The sequence below is a fragment of the Cetorhinus maximus genome, chromosome 12 (genome assembly GCF_964194155.1).
Source record: "Cetorhinus maximus chromosome 12, sCetMax3.hap1.1, whole genome shotgun sequence".
NCBI lineage: Eukaryota > Metazoa > Chordata > Chondrichthyes > Lamniformes > Cetorhinidae > Cetorhinus > Cetorhinus maximus.
In genome coordinates this window covers 59,243,435-59,262,094 of record NC_135890.1, presented here as the reverse complement: position 1 = coordinate 59,262,094, position 18,660 = coordinate 59,243,435, and the positions used below count along the sequence as shown (strand labels likewise).

Sequence of the window (18,660 nt, the reverse complement as noted above, 5' to 3'; positions counted from 1 at the left end):
AGGATGGCCCTGAAAGGCTAAAAGACTGCAGACCCCTGGTTTAGTGACGCGTCCCTTGAGCACCTTTTGGACGCAGTGGAGGCCCACCATGATGTCCTCTACCCCTGCTCTGGCCGCAGGAGGGGCAGCGGCATTACCATTCCAGCATGGGAGGTGGTGGCAGTGGTGGTCAGCGCCAACACCCTGCAAAAGAGGACAGCCAGCCAGTGTCGCAGGAGGATGAACGGTGTCCTACATTCCGCCAGCGTAAGTCACTATTCTCATCATTCCCAACTCACGCACTCCCAAACCCAGCACACACCCACAGGTCCCTCACTCACTGCCAGTTCAAGGGACATCACCATTCACTCCCTCACACACGTCGTCATTGTCCTCATCCCGTCCATGGGACCACTCACCACCCACACATGCCAGGCATACTTATCATCAGGCCTGGCAGGCGTCCTGCTTACATTGTCTCTATCTCTATTCATGCAGGACAAGCTGGCACAAAACAAGAGGGAGAGGTAGCAGATATTGGAAGAATGCCTGAAATCAAGGTCCTCACGGACTTTGAAAACAGAGCCATCCAGCTGGCCGGTGAGGATCTAGACCGGTCCTGTGCTGACGGTAAAGTCGGCGCTGCTCTATCAAGTGAGGATCCAGTAGTGCAACATCCATCAGACAACCATGCTGTGAGTGAGTGCCCGTGTTCTGCAGTGTCCTGCAATGCACTAATTACCTCTCCTTGCTTCCGCAGGCACATCTGGGAAACAGCTGAGGGAGCCCATGATCCAGGGCCTCCAGCCAAGTCCCGAAGAAACAACTGAAGTGGAATCTGGAGGCACCCTCCCTGAAGTCCTGTCACAGCGCTCACCCACACCTTCCACCAGCGCAGAGACACACACCTTGGTGGGACCGAGCTTTAGAGTAGCCTCAGGATCACAATCTGGTGAGCACATTGCACTGTCTGATCCACAGCAAGCGGTGGCAGGGACTTCCCAGGTGTCTGGCACTCAGAGGACTGCTGGAGGCCAGAAGTCTGCTGAGTCCGAGTCAGATGAAGAGTGTCTGGACTCGGTCGCACTGCAGTTGCTGGAGCCACAAAGGCAAGCTCAGGAACATCAGGAATGGAAGTTGCTGCACTCCTTAGATTGGAAGGCATGATAGAGGAGTCTGTCCGTCTTTAGTCTGAGGTGCTAGCGTGGGCATGCCGATGCACCGAGGTCAACACTGATATGATGGCAGCAGCCATGGAGACCTTGGTCCAGGACGTCGCTCCTGTACTTTGTGGGCTGAACTCCATCACTGATGCCATAGCTGGCCTCCAACAATGTGTACGGGAGAGGGGTGCGGGGCAGCTTGATCTCACTCCAGCTACACCTTCTCAAGGAGTCAGCCAGAGGCCCTTGGGCACCCATAGTGGGGAGGATCAGCAGGGGCAGACCCCGGGGCCGTCCATCCAGGTGACTCCAGGAGTGTCCAGCCTATCCAAATCCCCTCTTCCTGTGAACACAGCAGCTCCAGCTCCACAGCTCGAGGTAGGTGCCACTGCCACACAGCAGGGCAACAAAAGCAGGCCAGGGCCCTCCATATTTCGGCCTACAACAGGATGCCCATCAAGGTCATCACAGACAGGCCATAGCAGTCAGCAGGCTGCCTCTACCTCCACTGTGGATGTCCAGGGAGCAACAAGACATATTGGCAGGGTTGGGAAGGTTAAGAAGATGTAACTCTCTTTGAGTCAAAACAAATGAACTAAATTAACAAAATCAGGGACAAATTGAAAAGCAGCCCCTTAAAGGGAAACTGCAAAAACAAAAAACAAAATTTAAAAGAAACTTACAAACATTAAATCAAAATGTGAATAAAGGGGTTGATAAAACACTCTAGTGCCCACCGAGCATGGAAGGCCTCGACAGTGCCAGCGGGCACCACGTGCTCCCTCTCCAGGGACACCCGGCCGCAAACATAGCCGCAGAAGAGGGACAGACAGTTGGACCAGACAATCCCCTCGATCACCCGCTGCCTGGACCTGTTAATGGCCAACTTGGCCAGGCCCAGGAGCAGGTTCATAAGGAGGGTTAAGAAGATGTAACTGTTTTGAACTAAATTAACAAAATCAGGGACAAAGTTAAAGGCAGCCCCTTAAAGGTAAACTGCAAAGACAAAATTCAAAGGAGACTTACAAACATCAAACTAAAATGTGATCAAAAGCATCTATAAAACACCCCAGTCTCCACAGTGCCCACCGAGCACGGAAGGCCTCAACGGTGCTGGCAGACACCGCATGCTCCCTCTCCAGGGACACCCGGCTGCAAACATAGCTGTGGAAGAGGGGTAGACAGTTGGGTTGAACGACCCCCTGCTGCCTGGGCCTGTTAATGGCCAACTTGGCCAGGCCCAGGAGGAGGTTCACCAGGAGGGTTAAGAACATGTAACTCTTTCGAGTTATCAACAGATCTCATGTAACTCTTTCGAGTACATTCACAGTTCTTGGTTTCTGGGAGTGGGACATGAACCCACAACCTTCTGATTCAAAGGCGAGGGTGCTATGAACTGAGCCACAGCTGACACCTTGCACAACCTGGGCACGGGTGTTAATCACTTGTACTTAATGTTCACTATTGTAAATAAACTCCTAAAAATGTCTCCCTGCCTATGGCTCCTTGTTCTGATGAGCAGTGTTCATGTCACTCAGATGTGAAACCTTGGTTTCTGCACAAGATAAAAGCAGGCGTCTCAGTCCAGGGCCTCTTCCCTGTGCTCTGTGCAGCCTTCAGACCAAAGTGATGATCTGGACTCACACTCCCTGGACACATCACTAATGCCTGCACCTCGATGGTGCTGGTCATTGCTGCCAGAATGTCGTGGGCAGGCGTCACAGAGTTCCGTCATTCTCTCTGTGTGCTCTCAGCACCTTTAAGGTGGGGCTGACCCCCAGCTCTTCGGCATCTGTGTCCAGTGATGCAGTGCTCCTGAAGGGCTCAGGTGCTGAAGGCGGACAAAGGATCAGATGCATTTGAAGTTTCATGGCTGTGTTTCCATGATATGACCCTGATCACAGAGCGCAAGCGAGCTGCCCTCGGTCAGACAGGAGTCAGACATTCTCAGAGGCTATGTGAAGATGGTGTCTCCTCACTGCATGACATCATCCACAAATCTGGCAGCTATGAGAGCCTCCCAAGCACACCTGTCTTGTCTAGCCAGTGTGAGGGCCTCATCACCGTCATTATTGCCTTCAAGGACCTCCTCACTCTCATCCCCATCGACATGGTCTTCATCAAGGGAGACTTCCAGCTCCTCTATCTCCTCCTCAGCCATTTCCTCTCCCCGTTGCAGTGCCAGGTTGTAAAGGGCACAGCAGATGATGATGATGTGTAACACCCTCTGCAGACTGTGTTGCAGGGCTCCACCAGACCGGTCCAGGCACCGGAACCTCATCTTCAGTATCCCAATGGTTTGCTCCACCAGGTTGTCATCCACGGGTGTCATCAGCCATGTCCTCTGCGGGTAGCCCTTGTCTCCAAGGGGCCAACCCTGCAGCCTCTGTGGACCCTGGAAGACATCAGTGACTGACTGAGAATGTAGGAGACATGGACACTCCCTGGAAACTGTATGCAGACCTGCAGGATGTGTTTCTGGTGGTTGCACACCAGCTGCACATTCAGCAAGTGGAACACCTTGCTGTTGACATAGTTGACCACTTGTTGCAACAGAGATCTGAGCGCCACATGAGTGCAGTCGATCGCACCCTGCACCTGTGGGAAACCCGAGATCTGGGAAAATCCAATCGCTCTTGCATCCTGGCTGTCCCGGTCCCGGGCGAAATGCATAAAGTTGCGTGCCCCTGTGAAAATGGCATCCGTGACCTCATGGTTGCAGTTGTGGTTGGCGGATTGTGAGATCCCTACAAGGAGCCACTGGTGTAAAAATTGAGCACCACAGTCACTTTCGTGGCCACAAGTAGTGGATGCCCTTCATGTCCCTGTGGCGCCAAATCCTGCAGCAGGTGGCAGATGTGACTGACCGGTTCCCTGAACATGCGCAGTCTTCGGTGACACTGGTTCTCAGTCATCTGCAGGAATGAAAGGCGGTGTCTATAGACCTTGGGTGTCACTAGGCGCCAGCCAGTGACACCTCGCTGTGACTCTTCAGTGACATGTGCGGGAGCCCCAGCCGCCCCTTCTTCCAAAGGGCGCTGCTCCTCCCTCTGTGCAGCCAGGCGCCTCCATCACTCTTTTCTTCGTTGTCTTCGCTCCCTGTAAGCCATCAGGCATACAAATAATTCACCAGGCTCCATACTCCTGATGTACTCCTCCTGCAGGATGAAAGAGAGAGACACGTGGGTTAGCTAGGGTGTTCTAAGAACCTCTCCTGATTAAGCCTGAAGGCCCCTTAACACATCCTGGAGGGCGCTGGCCACCACTTGGATGGCCAGTGTGTAGTGCACTGCACGGTTGCCTGAGACCCCACCCACCTCCGCCCCACTCCACCTGCGTGATTGGCGGCAGCTTTGCCCATTGGACTGCCTGCTGTGCTCTCAGCTCAGGCGCAGGCATTCTCCTAACCCACACTGCAAGGCTGCAATGTTAGCTTGAACCATGGGGGGGACTGGTCCAAACCGGGTAGATGACATTGCAAGGGGCTGTGAGCGACTCCAGCACTGACTGCTCTATGGCCAGCTTTAGCGAGGAGATTGTACAACGTGCCCAGTCATCCAACTGATTTGCAGTCCACTAAAATGCTCATTAGTTTGCAGTCTGTATCCAAGGGGTGTAAAGCTCTAGAGCACTTGGTGGCACTTTCAGGCCTCTGTGTTGCGTGAGTGGGCAGATAAGCTAGAGGCCCGACTCCATGCATGTCAATGTGGCTGCATCTGAACTGTCTCAGCTGTGGAGGAATGGTCACTTTATACAAAGTTTCCCTGCTGCATGGCCACTTTCCTCCCCCAACCCTGCACATGCTTATACACTACCTTCAACCACAGGGCAACCCTTGCCCCCTCCCCAAGTCGCCTCAACCACAGGGAGGCCCTTGCCCCCACCCCCACCCAAGCTGCCTCAACCTTGAAGTCCAACCAGTGACCCTCGTCGCTGTGCAACATTACTGTGCACTCACCTCTGAGTTCCCCTCAAAGTGCAGGGTGTCAAGTATAGGCCTTATATGCTGTTGTGAAACATGATGCAGATGTATTACAATTTCCCGATGCCTGATGGCAGGAAACGTGACCCGCCATCAATGGGTTAACCAGATGATCGCAAACTGGGTTACGTGACGTGAAACCGATTTTTGGCCTTCTCGCCATATTGTCCACTCACGCCACTGAACGCGCCCAGTGGGCACGGAAAATTCCGCAGTAAAAGTGACAATTAAGCTTTTGGGTTGTTGTAGGAATATTAAAAACAGGAGTAGACCATCCAATCCCTCCACCGTTCAATTAAATTAAAATTCTGACTACCCACTCCTTTCTGAGGTAATGAGGTAGTGCTGAAATATACTGAGAGCAGACTGCACCTTCTACCAGGGTCTCTGCCATTCTTCAGCTGTTTGCGAGGGGTCATTGAGAGAGTCAATGACTGAGTCACTCCCCATTTTTATTCACTGTCTCTGGGAAAGATTCGTCACCTTCATTCATTGGCTCCTTCAAATTCCAGTTAAGACCTTCTGTTCAAATCCCTTCATGGCCCTCCCTATCCCTGCAACTTCCTCCAGTCCTACAACCCTCCAAAATCTCTGCTTGCCTCTAATTTTAGTCTCCTGAGCATCCCTGGCTTCCTTTGCTCCACCATCAGCGACCATGCTGTCAGCTGCCAGGGCCCTGGAGCTCTGGAATTCCATCCTTAAACCTCACTGCCTCTCTTTCCCTCTTTAAGAATCTTCTTAAAATCTATCTTTTTGACCAACCCTGCCCTAATATCTCTTGCTGTGGCTTGATGTCAGATTTTGCTTGATTACACAACAGAGAAGCGCCTTGGGTTATTTTCCTATGTTAAAGGCGCTATATAAATGCAAACTGTTGTTGAACTCAATGTTTGGGGAATGTGGGAGTTTCTCTGGTCCTAGACTGTTTGTAATGTTTCTGGTTCATTCTAACCTGATCACCGAGCAATCTGACCTTAGACTGACAGGCTGGGGTCTGTTTGTAATCTGTTAAAAAGTGGATTTCAGTCCCCATTGTCTGATTTATTCCTGTGTTTCTCCTCTCTAAACAGGTTATATTCCGTGTTCTCTCCCCGCCGCATTCTGTAGAAGACCCGTACAGTATTCAAGCTCAGGAGCTGTTGAAAGTTACCAACATCCGTGTCTGCCTGCTTAAACGTCAGCCGTGCCCCTGCCCGGCCCAAGCCGCCAGCCTCAAGCCCCAGCGATTTGCGTACTATGGAATCTACGACTTCATTGCGATGGGGAGCTGCTTCTGTAATGGCCATGCTGAGCAGTGTGAGCCAGCTGATGGTTTCAGAGCAGTGAGGGGCAGGTTTCTGACTGTGGTATGTATGCTCACCATTACTCTGCAGAGAGTCTGTACACACCAGGAGATAGGCTGGCGAGAGGAGAGGTGTTGTCATGGAAGCAATACACACCATTTCCGTCCCATCCACAGAACCGCACTAAATCCCTTCATTCATTATCCTGCTGCAGGTTTAAAGAAATAATTTACATTTTATACAACATGTTTCATGTTCTCAGGACATCTTGAAGTACTTGACAACAAATGAGTTACTTTGACGTAGAATTACAAAATATTTACAGAACAGAAACAGCCCATTCAGTCCATTCACGCTGATGTGTATATTCCACATGACCTCCTCTAACCTGGTCAACATATCCTTCTGTTCCTTTCTGCCTCATATCCTTATCCAACTGCCCCTTAAATGGATCAATGCTATTCACATCAATCACTCCACACGGTAGTAGGTTTCTCACCACTGCCTGGGGAAAGAGATTTCATCTGAATTACTTCTTGCATTTATTAGTGACCATCTGATATTTATCCTAGTTCTGGTCTCCCCCGACTAGTGGAAGTGTCTTCTCTATGAGAAGATCTCTCTATCTCATATCTCTATTTTGGATGCTGAGAGGAAGTTTCCCCTTGTGGGGGAGGCTAGAGCTAGGGGACACAGTTGGAAAATAAGGGATCTCCCATTTAAGACGGAGATGAGGAGAAACTTTTCCTCTGAAAGCCGTGAGTCTTTGGAACTCCTTTCCCCAGACAGCGGTGGAGGCAGGGTCAAGATTTTTAAGGCAAAGGTAGATAGATTCTTGACTAACAAGGATGTCAGAGGTTATCGGGGGTAGGCAGAATGTGGAGTTGAGGCCACGCTCAGATCAGCCTTGATCTTATTGAGTGGCAGAGCAGGCTTGAGGGGCTGAAAGACCTACTCCTGCTCCTCATTCGTATGTTCATATGTATGTCTGCATTTCACACTTCTAAAGATCTCAATCAGGCCAGCCCCCTCAGATTCTCTTTTCTGGAGGAAAGAGCCCCAGCCTAGCCACTCTTTTCTGAAATCTGTAACCTCTCAGTTCTGGCATCAACCTTGTAAACTAATTGTTATAATATCAGCAGCGGGAGCATCCACTTTACACACAGAAAAGACCCACAGACAGGGAAATGAGTGACCTGCTAACCAGACTGGTGGTGTTCGATGAGGGAGAAATGTTGGCTAGTATTCATTCATCATGGTCCCAATAGTACCAACATCCTATCAGCCTCAGTTTAATACCTCCTGTGAAAGACAGCACCTCCAGCAGTGCAGCCCTCCCTCAGCACAGCACTGGGAATGTCAGCACGGATTATAGTAAGAATGATCCTTCCACATGGTAATCAGGCCCTGCTGTATGTATATGTAACTAACTACCCGTACTGAGAAAAACCAGGCCTATTTCACTGCAACTTATTCCCTGAAGCTTTTCAGTTGAAAAAAAAACTCCAGCTTGCAGAAAATAATAATTCAAGTCTCGCATTTCAGTCATTGGGCCTTTTGTTCATTTGTCAATTGATTCTTTTCTGAAAATCCTGTTTCAGCCCCACCCCCATACCCACTTCACTCCCACCCCCATCCCCACCTCACCCCCATCCCCACCTCACCCCCATCCCCACCTCACCCCCACCCCCATCCCCACCTCAGCCCCAGGCCCATCTCACCCCCACCTCATCCCCATCCCCAGTCCCACCTCTTCTGATGGCCACCGGGTCAACACCTGTGTTACTTCGAACCCCATATTGCAGCACATGATTGGTTCATACCTCAGCCAATAGGAAATGTCCCAGGATGAGTGAAATGCCCGCACCTTCCTGAGAACTGGAAAGATGAGGGTGAGGGGGAGATCCCTGCAACCAAAGTTTCACTTTATACTGGGTGACAAAGAGATCACTGTCTGTTTGATGTGTAGAGTAAAGGGCTCAAGGAACAGGAGCTCTGATCCACATGGAGGTTAGGAAGTGATGGACACAGGAACTGCCTGATTAGCTTTTCCACAAAAAAAGCAACTAACACTGAAAAGAAAAGGAAAAGAGTTTCCCTTACCCTAGATCTCCTGCCTCTCAAAAAATAGTCTCAACATGTGGAAATCATTGAAGATTCCACACACAGTGATAATACAATTGATCAGTTAGTCCAGTGGTGGGGCTGTTGACTGAAGGGAGAAAAGTTGGCCAGGATCCTGGAAGAACTCCCTACTTATCTTCAAGCAGTACAGCAAGATCGTTAAGGTTCACCTAAATCGCCGAATCAGACAGCCTGAATATAATAATGGCGCACACCCTCGGTGCTTCAGGCAGTGCCAGCTGAGGCTGTATACCCCACCAACTCAAACAAGTTGACACAAGATGAATGCAACCTGAGTTGTCAAGCAACAGCAGTTTAACATCAAGCAGACATTATAAACACAGAGCTAACTGATACCATTCTTCAAAACTAACAATGAAAGACTTCAACACTACCTTTCAATTAAATCCAAAATTCAGTTAAATATCTTCAGAACTTCGTGGTGTCGAGATAGTTTGCTGTACTCCCACTTGTTGGATCAGCATTCATAAACAAAGCAAAAGGCTTACATCTTCTACAGCACCTTCCATGATCTCAGCACCTCCCCAAACTGCTTCACAACCAATGAAGTTGTATTCGTATTCTGTTGTATTGTAGGAAACGCAGTGGTGAATTTGTGCACAGCAAGATCCCACAAACAGCAATGTGATGAATTAACAGTTAATGTGTTTTGGGGATTTCAGTTGAGGGATCACTATTGGCCAGAATGCTGAGGAGGACTCACCTGTTTGTGTTTGAAATAGTGCCATGGAATGTGTTACATTGACCTGAGAGGGCAGACAGGGCCTCAGTTTAACCTGGGCACCTCTGACAATGAAGCATTCACTCAGCATACACCAAGTCTTAGGGATGATGCTGAACCAATGACTTTGTGACTCAGAGCCAAGGGAGCTGCCACCGAGCTACAACTGGCATTGATGCTTAGAATTACAAAATGGAAACTTTTTTTTCCAATCCCTCTTTGGTCACACCCCTCCCTATATCTAAGCTCCTCCAGCCCCACAACCCTCTGAGACATCTGGCCTCTTGTACATCCCTGAATTTAATTGCCCCACCTTTGGTGGCTGTGCCTTCAGTTGCCTAAGCCCCAAGCTCTGGAATTCCCTTCCTACACCTCTCTGCCTCTCTACCACACTTTACTCCTTTAAGACGCTCCTCAAAACCTATTCCTTTGACCAAACTTTTGGTCACCTGTCCTAATGTCTCCTTATGTGGCTCAGTGCCCAATTTTGTTTGATGACACTCCTGTGAAACGCTTTGGGAAATTTTCCCACCTTAAAGATGCTATATAAATACAAGTTGTTGTGTAATCAGAATTGATTGCAGATTGCAGATCTATACATCCCCAAAGATCTTGGCCCTTGCCTTAATTACCCCTTGTTTAAAATAAACCCATCAGCAATACATTGAAAAGAGAGCCTGCAGCAATGGTCACGCTCTAATGTGGTGGTGCTTGCTTATCCAGGACTCAGATACATGTAGTCAGGGAGTGAGGACAACAGCTTGATCTGGAGTGTTTTTTGTTGATAGGCTTGCCCGTTTTTTAGTTCATTCTTGGGACATGGACATCGCTGGCAAGGCTCACATTTATTGCCCATCCCTAATTGCCCTTGAGAAGGTGGTGATGAGAACTTCTTGAACTGCTGCAGTCTATGTTGTGTAGGTACACCCACAGTGCTGTTAGGGAGGGAGTTCCTGGATTTTGACCCAGTGACAGTGAAGGAATGGTGATATATTCCCAAGTCAGGACGTTGTGTGGCTTGGAGGGGATCTTCCAGGTGGTGGTGTTCCCATGCATCCGCTGCCCTTGTACTTCTAGGTTGTAGAGGTCACGAGTTTGGAAGGTGCTGTCGAAGGAGCCTTGGTGAGTTGCTGTAGCGCATCTTGTAGATGGTGCACACTGCTGCAAATGTGCGTCGGTGATGGAAGGAGTGAATGTTTAAGTTGGTGGAGGGGGTGCCAATCAAGTGGGCTACTTTGTCCTGGATGGTGTTGAGCTTCTTGAGTGTAGCTGGAGCTGCACTCATTCAGGCAAGTGGGGAGTATTCCATCACACTCTTGACTTGTGTCTTGTAGATGGTGGACAGGTTTTGGGGAGTCAGGAGGTGAGTTACTTGCCAAAGAATTCCCAATGCCTGACCTGCTCTTGTAGCCACAGTATTTATATGACTGGTCAAGTTCAGTCTCTGGTTAAAGGTAACCCCCAAGGTGCTGATAATGAGGGATTCAGTGATGGTAATGGCATTGAGTGTCAAGGAGAGATGGTTAAATTCTCTCTAGCTGGAGATGGTCATTGCCTGACACTTGTGTGGCACGAATGTTACTTGCCACTTGTCAGTCCAAGCCTCTATGTTGCTCAGCTCTTTTCCTTGGCCCTGCCAGAGTCTCAGCTTCAGTTCACCAAGTGTGGAGCTCACCCTGGCAATCTGGCCAATTGCGCCATTGTACACTGTGCCGTTCTGTGAGGGAATGCTGCTGAGCGAGCCGTGTTTGCCCATGACCTTGGTGGTACATGATTGATTGTAACCACAGGGGATGTGACTGGGTCCTTCACTGGCTGTGGAGTGCTTTAGGGCATCCTGAGTTCCAACCAATGAGGTACTTTCATTGTAGGAAATGTGACACCCAATTTGCACACAGCAAGATCCCATGACTAGCAAGTGATAATGAGCAGATAATTTGTTTTTAGTCAGTTGCTTAAGGACTTGAAATTGGCCAGGATACTCGGGTGAACTCATCTTTGAATAAAGCAGTAGTCTCTGTAGAAATGAGTCCATTGTGACCATTGAATAGTGTTCATGGTAATAAGGGAACCCTGGAAGACAGCAGGGAGAATATATTATCCCCTTTAATAACATTTAGAATTAGGTGGATACACTTTTCCTGTAAACTGTAATGTATTTAATCGGCTTACAGGGATTAGCCTCACCACTCTAATATGCAAGAGATCAGATTTTATGTTTGTAGCAAGGCCTGTTGTTTAAGTGTCGCTCAAAGCAGGCTGCGAGCCATTTAGAATAAATACAATTATATTTTGGAAGTGCAGAGGAAAAGAAATAATGACACCACAAAATGGTGAACTTAACTCTTTATCACCTGAACTGAAAATCAAAGGGAATTTTAGCTGAGGAAAGTGGTGCCTTGCAGTCAGTGTGATGGTTCATGAAGTGGCAATAACAGGTTAGTAGATCAATGGTAACTGTCCCACACCATGAGTGAGGGGGCTGGTGAACTCTCCCTTCTACTCTGCTTGGGTCCTGATTTATGCCCTGCACATAAGAGGCGGTCATGGGAGGTTGTGAGCAAAGATTCAAAGAGGAGAGAAATCACTCCAGACTGCATTCACCCCCACCCCCATCTGCTAACAGTCGGTTGCTTAGCAACATCGGTAGAAGTCTGAGAGCAGATTACAAGGAAAGATCCTTCATCGCTCATGATTGAATGAGCGATTATGACTAGGAATATTGGTGGCAGGAATGTTGGTAATGATTTGCTCTCTGGAGAACTACGGAGGTTGTGACTGGAACATTGAGCAAGCCTATTAGTCAGTGATTGAGAGGTTGTGACCCCATTGAGAGGCAGAACTGAATAAAGGGATTAAACTAGGTGTCAGAATACCAACAATCCACTCCTGTATCAACTGGCTGCTCCTTTCCCTGAAGCACATTGCTGCTGCCTGGGAATCTTTGATCATTGGTATTGATGGGGACTGGAGTTATACTGATGGCAGTTTGAAGAAGGAATTACAGTCTGCTGAGTGCTTATCATCCCAAGGTTATTGAAAGAACCAGCTACACTCACTCTGCAGAGGGATATCACTCACCAAAACACAATATCACCCAGTGTTGGGGTCAACTATAGATACAACATTGAGACTGCCATTAGAGGGGGTGCTCTACTGTTACATCATCTTCCATATTGGGCACAGCACCTGCAACAAACATTTACCTGGGGCCCTGCTGAAGTCACCAGCATGCTGATCTCTGTTAACTCATGAGCCTCCGGCTAGAGTCTCATCCATTGCCAAACCAATGGCTTCAAGTAGGAAATAGTTGGGAAGGGAGTGGAAAACGGAACTGCTCTATTGGAACTACCTTCCTGCTCCATATCTGCCATGCAGGAGAGTTAGAACCATCTGTCCAACCCCATGAATTAAACCCAGGGTCAGTCCTACACTTGCCAAGTCCCATTCCAGAGGTTAGTGGCTTCATCTTCAGAAATACCAGTGATCCAAAAGAACTCAACACAAAGATGCATCAAATCATGGCAGCTTTAGAAGATTATGGGGTGATCTTATTGAAACCTGCAAGATCCTGAGGGACTTGACAGGGTGGATGTTGAGAGGATGTTTCCCATTATGGGGGAGACTAGAACTAAGGGATACAGTTTAAAAATAAGGGGTCTAAGAAATTTTTTCTCTCAGAGTATTGTGAATCTTTGGAACTGTCTTCCGCGGAGAGCAGTGGAGGCAGGGTCAATGAATATTTTTAAGACAGAGGTAGATAGATTCTTGAGTAACAAGGGAGTCAAAGGTTATTGGGAGTAGGTGGAATGTAGAGTTGAGGCCACAATTGGATCAGCCATGATCTTATTGAATGGCAGAGCAGGCTAGAGGAGATGAATGACCTTCTCTTGTTCCTAATTTGCATGTTTGTATGAAGTTAATGTTTAAACCATCAAGGTAGTGAGCAAAATAACCAGCACAGAGTGCTGCTTAACTACAGCTCTTAGCATGAAGTGTTTTGTCGTCAAAGTTAATGAGGAATGCAGACAGATAGCAGCAGCAAGCATCAAGTGTTTCATATAGAACTCTTGGTGTTAATAATAAAGGGTTGGTGAATGGATAGTCCTCTTTTTGGAGCAATGTGTTGTTCAGACATTCAGTATTACCATCTGTCTGAACATGCCTCACAATCCTTCACTGTTGCTGCGTCAAGATTTTGGAACTCCCCCCAACAGCACTGTGGGAGTGTCTTCAGCACACAGGCTGCAGCGTTATAAGAAGATGCCTCACTGCCTTCTCAATATGGGATGGACAATGGATGCCAGCGATATCCATATTTTTAAAATGATTTTCTTTTTAAATCCACCTTGTACACTTGATGATTAAATCTAAAGGAACCGTGATATATAATAATCAAATTTAATTTGTTAACCCTCTACCTTCATTATTAGTCTGCTATGTTGAAACTAGCAGCAGTAAAACATACAAAGAGTAGGAGGCCAGAGTTGGGCCACCACCTTCCTGAGGGCAACTAGCTGCTGCTGCTGCTTGTAGCTACTCCTGTCAGGAGATCTGCTGTCATGGTAGGTCACATTCGCCTTTCTTGCGCCATCCTCACACATCCACCGTAGCTCATCTGCAACCACTCTGATGTCCATTATCCAACTACACATAGGATGGCCCCCCCCTTTTTGCTGCCTTTCACTTTTCCTCTAGAAGAGATCTCTGTAGCTTTTCAGCTCTGATCAAATGGTGAAAATACTGATTTTTTTTTTCTGGGTGTCACTTTTTAGAGTTCTTTTTGCTCTTGCAATTTCGAGCACCTCTTCATTTGACTTACGGTCTGTATATGGAGTTTTTAGCATATGTCATAGCATCCACATTTCAAAGGCCTCTTATTGCCTCCACAGGTCTTTATTTATTGTCCAGCTTTCTAAGGCAGACAGGGAAAGTGGATAGAATGTGGCTTCTTTTGAGTTTTTTCCTTGTTACAAGCTTGAGTTTTCTTGTTGGTAACTTCATATAGCCAAGGCAATTAGGAATGGACAATAAATGAGATCTTACAAGTGATACCCACACCTCGAGAATCAATAATTTGAAAAGAAAAATATAAAATTATAGCTTCTGGAAGTAAGGTTAGGGAAAGGAAATACATCTTATAGGTTGCGATTTAAAACGGAATAGACTACAGGTCAGTAAAGGTGGTCATGAAGGTGTGGGCAGAATCCTTTGCTTTGCATCTAGAGACACAGTCTATCATGAAGTAATGTTGAACATGTGAGGACCTTAGCTAAGATGGCTATGGATTATTGTTCATTTGACTCTTCTTCAGAACTGAAGAGAGGTAGGGATGTGATGAGTTTTATGCTATTGACAAAGGGGGGAGGGGCAGGTGGAGCAGAAGAGGTCTGGGATAGGTTAGAGAGCGGGGAGATTAAGTGACAAAGATGTCATGGAATGTGAGGCAAAGGGAGTGATAATGATACTATTAAAGACACAAAGCATTGGTCCAGCATAGGTGTTAATAAAGGTCAGTGCTGTCTGAAAGCAAAAACACAAGAACAAGATACAGACTGACATTTGGGGAAATAATTCAAAATGGAGGAGAGAGTTCATGGTCTGAAGTTGTTGAACTCAATGTTGAGTCCAGAAGGCTGTAAAGTACCTAATTGGAAGATGAGGTGCTATTCCTCAAGTTTGCGTTGGGCTTCACCAGAACATTGCAGCAGGCCAAGGACAGAAATGTAGGCATGAGAGCAGGGTGGTAAATTGAAATGGCAAGCGACAAGAAGGTCGGGGTCATGCTTGCAGACTGAAGGGAGGTGTTCTGCAAAGCGGCCACCCAGCCTGTGTTTAGTTTCACAATGTAGAGGAGACCGCATTGTGAGCAGTGAATATAGTAGACTAAATTGAAAGAAGGACAAGTAAATCACTGCTTCAACTGGAAGGAGTGTTTGAGGCCTTAGACAGTGAGGAGGGAGGAGGTAAAGGGGCAGGTTGTGCGATTACATTGGAAGGTGCAGTGGGAAAGGAATGAGGTGTTGGGGATGATAGAGTGGACCAGGATGTCACGGAGGGAACAGTCCCTTCGGAATGCCAACAGGGAGCTGAGGGAAAGATGTGTTTGGTGGTGGCATCACGCTGGAGTTGGCGGAAATGGTGAGGATGATCCTTTGATGGTGGAGGCAGGTGGTGGGGTGGAAAGTGAGGACGAGGGGACCTATCACGCTTCTGGGAGGGAGGGGAAAGGGTGAGGGCAGAGGTGCAGGAGATGGGTCGGGAACGGTTGACGGCCCTGTCAGCCACAGTGGGGGGGAATCCTTGGTTAAGGAAAAAGGAAGACATGTCAGAAGTTCTGTTGTGGAAGGTAGCATCTTCAGAATAGATGTGATAGAGACACTGGGAGAATGGGATGGAGTCCTTACAGGAAGCAGAGTGTGGAAGATAGGAGGTAGCTGTGGGAGTCGGTGAGCTTGTAATGAATATTGGTAGACAATCTATCACCAGAAATGGAGACAAAGAAGTCAAGGAAGGGAAGGGAAGTGTTGGAGATGGACCATGTGAAGGTGAGAGAGGGGTGGAAATTGGAAGCAAAGTTGATAAATCTTTCTAGTTCCAGATGAGAAATACGAAGCGGCTCCAATATAGTCATCGATGTCCCGGAAAAAGAGTCATGAGAGGGGGCCTGAGTAGGACTGGAACAAGGAATGTTCCACATACCCCACAAAAACACAGGCATAACTGGGGCCCATGCAGGTACCTATAGCCACACCTTTTATTCGGAGAAAGTGAGATAAGTTAAAGGAGAAATTGGTCAGAGAGAGAACAAGTTCAGCCAAGTGGAGGAGGGTGATGCTGGATGGGATTGTTCAGGCCTCCATTGAAGGAAGAAGCAGAGAGCCCCAAGACTGTCCTGGTGGGGGTGGAAGTGTAGAGAGATTGGACAACCATAGTGAAGAGGAGACAGTTAGGACCAGGAAACTGGACATTGTTGAAATGATGTAGGGTGTCAGAAGAATCACAATCATAATGGGAAGAGACTGGACAAGGGAAGAAAAAGTAGAGTCAAGATAGGAAGAAATAAGTTTGGTGAGGGAAGAACTGACTGAAAACAATGGGCCTGCAAAGACAGTCCTGTTTTTGGATTTTGGGAAGGTGGTAGAAGTGAGCTGAACAGCCTATGAGGTTGGAAGCAGTGGAGGGAAGATCTCCAGAGGAGGTAAGGTCAGTGACAGTCTTGGAAACATGGCTTGATGTTCGGTGGTGGAGTCATAGTCCGGGGGAGGTAAGAAGAAGTGTCTGAGAATTGGTGCTCAGCCAGGTAGAGGTCAGTACACTGAAGTTATTGGAATTGAGGAAAATTGAGAGTAGACTGGGTGGGATGTTAAAGGGTACGAGGAACAGAGAGGATAGGATTAGACTCGGTAGCATATTTTACAGAGTCAACCTTGGCTTGATGGTAGCATTTTTACCTTGGAGGCATGAAGGTCACAGGTTTAAACACTTGAACGTGTTATCCAGGCTGACACTCCAGTGAAGTACTGAGAGAGTGCTTAACTCTCAGACGAGTCATACTTTCTCAAACCAAGATCCCATCTGTTTTCTCAGGTGAATGTAAAAGATTCTATGGCACTACTTTGAAGAGCAAGAAAGATTCCTGACCAATATATATCCCTCAGCCAACACCAACCAAACAGATTAACTGGTCATTATCACATTGCTGTTTCTGGGACCTTGCTGTGCATTAATTACCTGCCATATTTCCCCACATTACATTGGCTGTAAAGCTTGTTGGAATGGCCTGAGCTTGTGAAAAGCATCGTATAATTGCAAATTATTTCTTAAGGGTTCTGGGGAATGTGTAAAAAATGGGAATAAGTGGCTCATAGGGAAATATTAGGGTAGATTTGATAGGGTGAATGCTCTGTTTCCGTGCAAGACCTTCCATGGCTCCATATTTTGAAATCACTACTGAATTCAGCTGAGATGCAAACAAAATATTTAACATGCTGATGAATTGCAGAGATTATGTGATTTAAAAAAACGTTCTCTATCTCAGAAACTGTTGTCCAGAATTAGTTTTACACCAATCCATGTCCCTTATCAGAAAATCTTATGACTGGAGATATGCGACTGTGGTCTGGCTGCAGAGAGTAAATCACATAACAAGGAAGTGCTCGCAGTTTCAGAGAAGCCAGAAAAGCTGCTTTGTTGCTTCTGCAGTTTGTCAGCCTCCCTAATATCTGCCAGCTCAGTCTGCCTATCGACTCTGTGTTGACTCTCTACAAGAGCAATTTAGCTAGCTCCACTACTCCGCCCTTTCTCCGTAGCCTTGCAATTTTTTTCTCATCAGGTGTTTATCCAATTCCCTTTTGAAAGCCACGATTGAACCTGCCTCCATCACTCTTTCAGGCAGAGCATTCCACTTCCTAACTGCTCACTGTGTAGAAAAGATGTTCCTCATGTCGCCTGTGGTTTTTTTTGTCAATCACTATAAATTGTTGTCCTCTGGTTCTCGACCTTTCGACCAGTGGGAACAGTTCCTCTCTATCTACTCTGTCCGGCCCTCACATGACTTTTGAAAACCTCAATAAAATCTCCTCTCAGCCTTCTCTTCAAGGAAAATGGCACTAGCACGTAACCATGCAACTGAAGTTCCTCATCCATGGAACCATTCTTTAGGACATCTCTGAGATGAGTAATTTGCAGAGGGTGATTTCATCAAACTAGTGTCCTCACTGTGTACTCCATGTACTTGTTCGTGTGAGCCTCATGTCATCCTTCAGAACTTCTCTCACTCTCTAAATCCCCTCCTTCAACCCAGCTCACAGCATTCCCCAACTGACAGCACAAGCTTGAATCTAGTGGCTGTGGTTCTAGATGAGGAACCCAGAGATGCTGAGTTCAAGTCCCACCATGACAACTCATGAACTTGAATTCAGTAAATCTCTGAGTTGTGTTGTTAAAATGACCATGTAGACTGTCAGATTATCACCAAAAAGTGAACTAGTTGCTGCACTTCCCCCACCCCCTCCCCGCCATAAGTCAGAAATCTCAGCCCTGAGAGCTGCCGGCCAATCAGAGGCCAATAGCTCTCCATTATCGCAGTGCCACCAGAAGCAGTGGCTGCTGCTGGTAATGCACTTGGACCTTCACCAAGGTTCATCGTGGTGGAGAGGGGTTGGAGCAAAGGGCAGGGGGGTGGTTCTCAGGGGACCCCCTTCCCAATGCAAGGTTCCTCTTTCAATTGCACTCAGAGCCTGATCAAGGGACCCCACCCCACCACCTCCCCCCACCGCAACCCTTTGGTTTGCTTGTCAGTCTCTCGCGTGGTGAGTCCCCCAACTGCTGCTGGGTGACAGGTTGTGATACTTAAGTGATTAATTTCCCATTTAAGGGGCCTCA

The 18,660-nt window shown here is 47.6% G+C and overlaps 1 protein-coding gene across 3 annotated transcripts in view; it reads left to right on the top strand.

The window, feature by feature from the left end:
* ntn4 (netrin 4) overlaps positions 1–18,660 on the top strand; it is a 71,210-nt gene that overhangs the window by 16,585 nt on the left and 35,965 nt on the right. For all 3 annotated transcript variants that reach the window (XM_078553721.1, XM_078553720.1, XM_078553719.1), the window contains exon 3: positions 6,195–6,470. In XM_078553721.1, the coding sequence (XP_078409847.1) occupies positions 6,195–6,470 (276 nt within the window). The remainder of the gene's footprint in view (positions 1–6,194; positions 6,471–18,660) is intronic.